Below are 10,713 nucleotides of genomic sequence, written 5' to 3' on the forward strand. Positions count from 1 at the left end.
TATTTGGGAAAAATACATCAGTATTAAGCTCTGATACAATCAAATTTACCTAAAATATCTCCAGAATTTCTATTACCGCGTGAGCGAGTTCTTTTCTGAATGCTGTAAGAATTCTCCCTGTACTTTGTAAGAAGTTCAATGTTCCATGCGTCTCTTGGCGATTTTTCACACTTGAGATTAATTAAATACGACCAGTAAACAGGGCACCATGTATTTTTGTATTGTACTGATCGTGATCATTTAAAGTAATTTAAATCAAACATAATGGTCACTTCTAAGAGGGTATACTTTAAGTGGCAACTAAGTTTGTGAAAATGATTGAAAATATGCATGATATCACACGGAACTATTCAGTAAAAGGCAAAACAAAATTTGCCTATATTAATTACAGATTTGATGTACAGTAGTCTAAATACAGAATGCCTTTGAAAAAAAACCTCAGTTGTTTTAAGATGTAACCAACCTGCTTTGACTTTCCCAAGTGCTTGACCCCGCCCCAAATCTTTCTAGACAAGCCTATTTCATAATCTGATCTCTCTTTTAAACACGCACAGGCGTTTATAAATGATTTCTCACGCGAATCCGATTCCTGTTATTAACTTTAATAAGATTTCCCTTTTACAAACCGCAGCTACGAAATCGATCGACTGTCAAATCATTATACGTCACAAACATAGTATTTATTATCAAAGCTTTTTATTCGAAAATATAACGCTAATTGCGTCACTTCATAAAACAGGATAACACAGAAAATCACCTGCTTACATTGGCAGTGGTCCCGTCTTTAGTAACAGTTCTGAGATTTATCAAACTTATTCGCCCGATTCGAGCGTTGTCAGTAATATTCTGCACAAGATTTATTTAAAACCACAAAATAAAATTTCTATAGCCCATCTGTTACTTCTTGTTTGGAAAACAAAGTTATAAATAGTTCCGTATTAAAAAACATCATAGCTACTTATTTGGCACGCAGCGATGCCATCGTTAGCGGCAGAAATGATGATACCCAGTTGATCTCACATTTTCACTAACTGTTTAAAAATGTTTGATAACTTACTATAATCCCCGTAATATATATATATATATATATATATATATATAGTGGTCCTTTTGATAACGACCAGAATAACTGGTTTCGTCGATATACAAAACAACAGGCAAATACTTCGGCAAGCAATATTCGAACCGAAGCATTTCTCGGGTTCTTAATGATGCTACGGTTAAACGTTCTTTCTATGGGAGGCTAAACAAACAAAAGTGCACAATATAAGACTCCATATCTCTTTCACCTGGAGTGTTTTAAAATTTCTAAACGAGGATTTTGTAGGGATGGTAGGGAGTTGGATGCACCGCCGCTGGCACCCCGATGCAAGAAAAAGTCTCCGAGCTGGGAATCTTGTGTTGATAGCACTTTGTGGAGAAAGGGCTGGCCTGGTGCTCCAGCAAGCTTGGATCTGACACTGGGAAGCTGTAGGGATGCAGCACGGACGTGGCGCCGGGGCTGATGGGGAACAGCGGTGGCGCTGGGGCAGCGGGAGGGTAGGAAAGGATCGGATATGTAATCAGTGGTCTGCTGGACCAGAACAGTCTTCCAGCATTGGACGGCACTTTGGCCTCTAACATCTTGTCTTCTTGCCTTTGAAAAGGTGTGCTCAAGATGCTGTCAATTGCAAACGAACTGGAAAACTTGGCAGGGGATCCTTCCTCCTTGGTGGTTGTTGAAAGAACTCCGGGCATGATCTCCACGTGCTTGTCGCCCGCTCCCGGTTCCTTGAGAGGTTTGCGGCCAATGCGCTTTCTTCTGCGGCGGAAGACTCCGTCTGCGAACGTGTACTCGCTGTTTGGATTCAGCATCCAGTAGTTGTCCTTGCCCCAGGGTCTGGATGGATCACGGAGCACTTTGACGAAGCAATCATTCAAAGAAAGGTTGTGGCGGACTGAGTTCCTCCAGCCGGTGTAGGTGCCTCGAAAGAAGGGGAATTTCTTCATCAGGTAATCGTTGATCTCGGCCAAGGTGAGGCGGCCGGTAGCCGAGTCCCTGATAGCCATGGCGATCAGAGCAATGTAGGAGTACGGGGGCTTGGGACGCCTGGTATAGGTCTTGGATTTGCCCTCGGAGCACGAGTTAGTCGGTACCGGACTGTTCGCAACGCAGTCTCCATCAGATCCCAGTTCCTCTTCCACAGAGAGGGGAGAGGGCACACTCCCCTCTGAGTCGCTGCAGACCTCACCGGGCTTATTCCCAAATCCCCTCTCCTCGAAATCTTCCAAACTCATAGTCGGCTTGTGCTTTATTTACCCTCACAGTGATTTCCGTAAGCCGGCTGAGTACCACAGGTATCAATGACACTACGAGACTGAGAGTCCTTTTATGTTAATAAAACAATTAGCACGAATGGTTTCGCTTCTGTTTCAGACAAGCTGCCGTTCACCGCGATGTTGGTAACGTTGTCTTCGCAAAGCAATGGAAAGCGGAGATCGCCTTCAGTTGAGATTGTTTTTTTTTGTCAGGTTCCAGGCGCCCAGGTAGTCCTCCACTGTCAGGGACAAGTCCCTTAAATCTCCTGAGACTCGCTCAGACCTGTGTAATATCAGTATCCGAGCCGTCCAACTCACACATCGGGGGGAGGTTTGAATCACCAAGAAAATCATCAATTCACTCGCCGCATCCCGCCGCTCACCGGATAGCTCTTGATTAATATTGTTATGAATATACATTCGGAATACTTTTAGGGAGAGGGTCTTCAATAAGTATATATTTTGAAATTGTGCTTTATATTACATATCCCCCCCCCCTGCACTTGTGTGGATTCGCCCAGGGCGGCTGTATGATTTGAATAGTGTGAAATTGACTCAGGTTGTTTCTTGTTATTTTACAGTAAATAAACCAAGAGGCGTGGAAAGGGAGTGCGGAACAAGATACTACAGCACTCCAGTAGCCCCAGTTAAACTGTAAACATAACAAGTAGAATATAGCGTCTTATCTCACACAGTATTAGCAGTGAACGAGAAGTTCCGAATTCGTGATTTTTTTTCTACCTTTGGACATATTTCTCTTGCGTGACTTGTATTTAGACATTGCTAGACAAACGCCTTTGGGCGAGGAACAAGAAGACAATCAACAAACCACATGTCCGTTTAATCATGCATTCTGATCAATTCTTTTCAAATGCCGGAGAAGTATAATAAGAGCAACATCGATCAGGTATCCTGGGATAAATGCGTTTGGGCTACCCACCCTCCCAGCCTATGGCTAACGCAGAGTGATATTATGTTTTATATTTTCTAGTAACAAGTCTCGAAACAAGACAAATTTTGAATGCTGTTACAAAAAATTTATCAGAAGGATTACGTGCCCGGGTCACATTGATGTGTTTATTGAGCTGACAGAGTCAAACTGAGAGCGCGTCTGTATAGTTTACAGACAGGTTAAATCATCTAATTTAACAAAACATTATATGCTTACCACTTAATTTTCTTGTATATGATTGTCAGTGGTTGCTAACTGAACGGCAACACTTCGCCTATTTTTCAAACATGTTTTCAGCAATTTAGACAGCACGGAATTGAATAATGTATTTCTTTACATAAAACACAGGTAATTTAATTATTAAGTGGTTGACCTTATTTTAGCTGCATTTATTATGCGGGGATTGCCACACAAATAAGTGCATTATACGCCTCATTAAGTCAATGAAGCGCGTGGGTAGATTATTTATCCCGCGAAAGTAACGCATTCAAGGGCTCGAAATGTTGATCGTTGTGATATTCGTCATTCCCAGGTGTGTTCTTCAATCGTAAGAAATCAAGGCCGCCTAGGAATACAGATTCCCGACAGGTTCTGGGCATGCGTGCGGAGGCGACAGATGCAGAAGTGGGGCCGAGGAATTCAAAGCATTGAAAACAACATCGGACCTATAGATTCTTGGAGAGGATAGTCATTTAAAAATCACTCAAGCACTGACACATCGACAAACATGTACCGGTATGCGTGACACCTAGTCGACACAAGAAACATACACACTTATCTAAACATCTCACGCAGATAACAACATGTATTTATTTAGTACAACAATTATCTCCGGTTGTTTTTTTTTGTTTTATCTGCATCGTGTATATTTTAAAGTGGAGGCGTCGCATGTTACTTTCCTGAACATGGTATGGCGGCGCTTTCAATCACTCTGGCCACCTAGCAGTTTAAAGATTTGCCGGAACTTTGGAGCCAAGAATTATATTAATGTTGTTCTTTGTAACAGAGCTGTGGGCATACCGTGCTTCGGTTGTGAACCTGTTGAGTTGCTCTGGCAAAACAAAGATGCCGCTCCCCACGCACCCCTTGCGAAAACAAAACTGTTTTACTCCCGCGTAAACTATTAAATTGATCAATGATAATAATAGTCTGTCCTGTATTAGATTTAGTTGGAGAGGCACCAAGTGAAATAGATTCCCGATTTAGTTTCCGGTTATTTTAAGTTTATACTGAACGTTTGGATAAGGCGAACTGGATGTTTGGTTAAAATGCCAGATCATGTTAACAATATGATAACTCTAATTCCACTGGCAGATCACAGTGGTTTAAACCAGCACACTTCCCAAATGACAACATGCTTGCTAAATTTTGAGATTAGCCTGATGCATACAGTTAGGTCAGAAATAACTTCAGAGTCGCTTATATGCCAGGTATTGCGAGCTGACAGTTGCTTTCATTGAATTTGAAGTTGTCGACATCTAGTTATCCTGAGCCACAAGACACTCGCACAAATGGCACATTTAGCTCTGCATACTTTCCGACTGCAGCCTAAACTTTTCACCTTGGTGAAGAGCAAACTGTCTCGTGGAACGTCTATTGGCATTAAAAATGTAAAACCAGTTGAACACCTTTGTGAACGGGCGCATTCCACTTTTACTGTCTTGATTCATGATGATCGGTGAAACATTGAGGTAAACTATCAAGCATCACGTGGAATCTGGTGTGAAGGTGTGTTTCTTTTGTTATAAACTATGTTTTGAGACGCTATCTTCAGTTTAATGGACGTGAATATTGTCAGCGCAGATTTGCTCACAACAGGATCCTAGTGAAAGTGCCACAAAAATGACAGGATAATTTGCTGTAGTGGTAGCAGCTGAGAGATAAATGAAGAACAATACCTGGACGAGCATCCATGTTTTCTTATAGATGGTGTCACAACGTGTTTTTATGTCAAAGACCTTTGTTTAACTTCAAATCTAAAAGGCAGAGGTTTTGATTATTGTCAGGACTGCATCCAAGTGTCAGCCTGGATAATGTGGCCAGGTCCTTGGAATGGGAACTCAATCTCCAACCATTTGGCTCCATGTCAAAGTGAAAGCTGAGTCGAGTTTATCATCATATGCACAGGTGTAATGAAGTACTTACTTAGACCATAAGACCATAAGACATAGGAGCAGAATCAGGCCATTCAGCCCATCAAGTCTGCTCCGCCATTCCATCATGGCTGATCCCGGATCCCACTCAACACCATACACTTGCTGTCTCGCCGTATCCTTTGATGCCCTGACCAATCAGGAAACAATCAACTTCCGCCTTAAATATACACATAGACTTAGCCTCCATCTGTGGCAGAGCATTCCACAGATTTACTACTCGACGGCTAAAAATAAAATCCTCCTTACCTCTGTTCTCAAGGGTCACCCCTCAGTTTTGAGGCTGTGGCCTCTAGTTCTTGATATATCCTCTCCACATCCACCCTATCTAGTCCTTCCAACCTTCGGTAGGTTTCGATGAAATCCCACACATTCTTCTAAATTCCAGTGAGTACAGGCCCAAAGCTGCCAAATGGTGCTCATATGTTAACCCCTTCATTCCTGGAATTATCCTTGTGAACCTCCTTCTTCATTGCCAACACATCCTTTCTGAGATATGGGGCCCAAAACGGTTGACAATACTCTAAGAGTGGCCTGACTAGCATCTTATAAAGGCTCAGCGTTATCTCCTTGCTTTTATGTTCTGTTCCCCTTGAAATGCCAACATTGCATTTGCCTTGTTTCCCACAGACTCAACCTGTAAATTAACCTTCTGGGAGTCTTGCAGCAATATTGCTGACACATAACATCATATAAGCAGCATTCAAAAGAAAAAGATAAATTAAACATACACTCAGGTGTCACTTTATTAAGTATAGGAGTGGCCCATCCACTTCAAGACTTGATGTGTTGGTGTTCAGAGATACTCTTCTGCACACCACTGTTGAAAATCATGGTTATTGGAGTTACTGTCGCCTTCCTGTCAGTTTGAACACAGTTGGCCGTTCTCTTCTGACCTCACTAACAAGGCATTTTTGCCCACAGAACTGCCACTCATTGGATGAAATTTTGTTTGTATGCACCATTCTCTGTAAATTCCAGGACTGCAGTGCATGAAAGCATCAGGAGATCAACATTTTTCTGAGAAACTCAAATGATCTCATTTGGCACAAGCAATCAATCCATGGTCAAAGTCACTTAGATCACACTTTACCCCTCATTCTGATGTTTGGTCTAAACTACAACAGAACCTGTAGACCACACATTGCATGTTTTTATGCATTAAGTTGCTGCTGCATGATTGGTTGATTAGATATATGCATTAACAAGCAGGCATCCAGATGTACCTAATATAATGGTCACTGATTGATATCATCACACAAATGTAAGCTTCCTGTGAAAGGCATGGGAAAGGCCTATAACAAAGACTGATGTTGCATTGCATCTCTCATGGAAAGGAGGAATCTCCTTGGCAGAGTCAGGATGCTTCCTGATTCTCGAGTAACCAAATGTATATATCCTGCTTAGAGCCATTGTATCATGACACAGAAGCATGCACTTCTGTTTTCAGGGATGGATGTGCACTCATATCCTTCTAAAATGAAAGAACATTCACTCTGTTAACCATCAAAGAAACGTACGTATTGCAACAGCTCTCCAGTTCCTTGCAGTGCCTTCTTCCTACCTCCACATTAGGTTGTGTTGCTGCTGTGCTTGGCCGTCTCCCATTGTATATCTCACTTAGCATCATTTACCATCCACTAATCCCCATTGTAGTCCTGTCAATCTTTGTCAAATAAATTAATTAAAAATTTCATATCAACAGAGAAATTAATGTAGATCATAAAATATAGAACATTACAGCACAGTACAGCTGACATTTTAACCTACTCTAAAATCAATCTAACCATTCCCTTTTACATCACCCTCCTTTTTTTTTATTTAGATACAGTGCGGAATATGTCCTTCCAGCCCTTTGTGCCACGCCGCCCAGCAATCCCCTGATTTAATCCTAGCCAAATTACTGAACAATTTTCAATGACCAGTTAGCCTACCAACCGGTATGTCTGTGGACTGTGGGAAAAAATCTGAGCAGAAGGAGGAAACCCACATGGTCACGGGGGGAATGAACAAGCTCTTTACAGAGAGGCGGGAATTGAATCTACTGTAAAGCATTGTGCTAACCACTATAATACTGTGCCACCCTTTATATCATCCATTTTTATTTCGTCCATGTGCCTATCTAAGTGTTTCTTAAATGTCCCTCGTGTACTTGCCTCCTCTACCGTCCCTGGCATGGTGTTCCACAAACCAACCACTCTGTGTGAGGAATTTACCCCTGATATCCCCCCTATACTTCCCTCCAATCACCTTAATATTTTGCCCCCTTGCAAATCAATTGACTGTAATTTAATATTGGGGGCATGTATCCCAAAAGTTATTAATTACTGGTTAACTTTTGTACTTAGAAAAGTAATTAGTAGAACTGGACTATCACTGATGGGAAATTATATCATTAATCAAATGTGTTATGTCTTCAAAATGAAGCACAGTTGCAATAGGCAATGATTATAGATTGTCATTCCTGGTACTGTTTCTCTTACAAATTTGCGAGCATTGTATATTGGTGAAAATGATGAGCTTGGAAACGTGTACAGCTAGGCTTTTTTAATAAGTAAATGAGTTAAGTACTTTTCAAATAGAGTCAATTAAATTTCAGTTCAAAGGTACATGTGGAGTGTACATCAAGCATAGGGTCTAAATGTTCATACAATTAAAGCAATAAAGATTCAGATATTTCTTAAAGCAAAAAAATTGTGATAATGCATGAACTGGTGATAGACCTTAGGAGTATGAGGTTTTGAAGTGTTTGACATAATACTCCAACATATGAAAAAAGAACTAACAGTCATATGCAACGCCATTGAACAAAAGTATTGTAACACACCTGAAGCATCCATTTAGTGACTTGACATAGAAAAATCAAAGATCTCCTTCATCAGGCTGTGGAGTAAAATTAATATAACACATACCATTGAACCAGCCAGCTTGTACTCACACCTCTATACTCACCTTCTTATTCTGGCTTCTGTCTCCTTCCTTTCCAGTCCTGACCCAGGGTCTCAGCCTCAAACACTGATTCCCTTCCATAGCAACACTCACAACACGCTGGAGGAACTCAGCAGGTTGGGCAGCATCAGTGGAAATGATGAGTCGACATTTTGGGCCGGAACCTTTCGTCAGGACTGCAGAGGGAAGGGGCAGATACCCTCTAAAGAAGGTGGGGGGAGGGTGGGAAGGAGAAGGCTGGTAGGTTCCAGGTGAAAAACTAGTAAGGGGAAAGACAAAGGGGTGGGGGAGAGGAAGCAGGGAGGTGATAGGCAGGAAAGGTGATGAAGGAATAAGGGAAAACACAATGGACCTGCTGAGTTCCTCCAGCGTGTTGTGAGTGTTGCTTTGATCCCAGCATCTGCAGATTATTTGTGTTTACGATTCCCTTCCACAGATGTCACCTGACCTCTGAGGACCAGCCATTCACTCCAATCAGTCTAGCTTTCATGAGATTTCTCCCATGTTTCTTTAACATTGTCCTTAAAAACATATACATAACTTAATTCAATCACTCCCATTTTCTTAACATTTTTTGCAGATAAACACATTTCTTCTGAATTTCTTGCTATATTTCTTCAAGACTGACTGACATTATTGTTTATGCTCATCCACATTAATGGAAGCAATCCCCCTGCTTCTATTCTGACAAAGCATTTCATAGTTTTAAAAACCCTGTCAATTGTCTCCTTGGTCTTCTTTTCACACAGAAAAGAGACCTACTCTGGGCATTCCTCCCTAATATGTTCATCTTTGTGTTTCCGGTATAATCCCAGCACATCTTCTCTGTACCCTATTCAATGATTCAATTCCTTTTAGTCCATTTCATCATTCCTGAGAAACAAAAACTAATGGGGAAATATTGCATGAAAGAAATTGTGCAAATTTATTAAAAAATCATTTAAAATCTGATTTTGTTTCACTCTTTCCAATGAAATGGAATATTGAATGAGAGTAAAACTTGCACCTTTCACTTTAACAAATCATCCCAAATTGAAGGTCTTGAAATCAGATGATATTCTAATTGACAAACCATAATTCATCATCATTTTGCCATGATGTAGGTGATCATGGTCTCACGACCATTATTATTCTTGGCAATTTTTTCTACAGAAGTGGTTTGCCATTGCCTTTTTCTGGGCAGCCTCTTTACAAGCCAGGTGACCCCAGCCATTATCAATACTCTTCAGAGATTGTCTGCCCGACGTTGGTGGTCACATAACCAGGACTGGTGATATGCACCAGCTGCTCATACAACTATACATCACCTGCTCCCATGGCTTCACATGACCCTGACTGGGGGAGCTAAGCAGATGCTACACCTTGTCCAAGGGTGATCTGAAGGCTATCAGAGGGAAAGAGTGCCTTACACATCCTTTGGTAGAGAGGTATCTCACCCTGCCACCTAATCCATAATAATGCCTCATATTTGGGTGACAAGTGACTTCCCTGAAGGACATTCGTCACTCATTTGGATATGCCAGCTGGAGAACAAAACCTGCCACCCAGAACATAACACAACTGAGTGTGGCTCAATTTCTCACTAGGTGGCTGAGCCTTAGAGCTTGGAAGGCAAATGGGGCTTGTCAACTAAATGCGCAAACAATTTGCTCATAGAACAAATGCAAACATTTTCACAAATAAGATGCCACCCGATTTAGGATTCCACAGTGGTGCAGCCAGTATAACTGCTGCTTTACAGATTCAGCGACGTTGGTTCAGTCTTGACCTTTGGTGATGTGGGTGTGTGGAGTCTGCATGTTCTCCCTATGACAGTGTGTGTTTCTCTGGTTGCTCCAATTTCCCCCCATATCTTCAAGAAATGCATGTTGGTAGGTTAAATGGCTATTGTAAAATCACCAATAATGTGTAGATGAGTGCTGGAATCCTGGGGCAGTTCATGAGAAAGTGATGGAGATAAAATAGCTTAGGGTAGGATTAATGTCAAGAGGTGCTTGATGGTTGACATGAATTTGGTGGGCTGATGGGACAACTTCTGTGTTGTATCTCTGGTTATAATTTTCAAATCTTATAACATTTTTAAGGTATGAAGATACTTGGAATATTTTTACTCTTTGAAAATTCGGTGCCTCTTTTAAAGTTTCAAGTCTAGTAATAAAGTTGTCATATTAACTATTCACTGATCAAAAAGTCTTCAATCACTGAAAGTTCAAAGGCTGTTATGTTTTGGATGAATAAAGGTGGTTTTCCACTACCCCACCCTCATATTATAGACCATAAAACATAGGAGCAGAATTAGGCCATTCAGCCCATTAAGTCTGCACTATCATTCCACCATATTGTTAATGAGGTAATTATTTA

General features: G+C 41.2%; 1 protein-coding gene across 1 annotated transcript; it reads right to left on the reverse strand.

Moving 5' to 3' along the window:
* Positions 1 to 687: 687 nt before the first annotated feature.
* Positions 688 to 2,544, reverse strand: foxq1a (forkhead box Q1a). Its single transcript, XM_063069343.1, has one exon. It carries the CDS (start codon positions 2,275 to 2,277, stop codon positions 1,309 to 1,311), a length of 969 nt encoding a protein of 322 aa, XP_062925413.1. The 5' UTR covers positions 2,278 to 2,544; the 3' UTR covers positions 688 to 1,308.
* Between the last annotated feature and the right edge of the window lie 8,169 nt (positions 2,545 to 10,713).

Source organism: Mobula hypostoma, chromosome 17 (assembly GCF_963921235.1).
Source record: "Mobula hypostoma chromosome 17, sMobHyp1.1, whole genome shotgun sequence".
NCBI lineage: Eukaryota > Metazoa > Chordata > Chondrichthyes > Myliobatiformes > Myliobatidae > Mobula > Mobula hypostoma.

Bases quoted from the DNA above. Each gene is read 5' to 3' on its own strand.
- foxq1a (XM_063069343.1), bottom strand. From the start codon at position 2,277: ATGAGTTTGGAAGATTTCGAGGAGAGGGGATTTGGGAATAAGCCCGGT.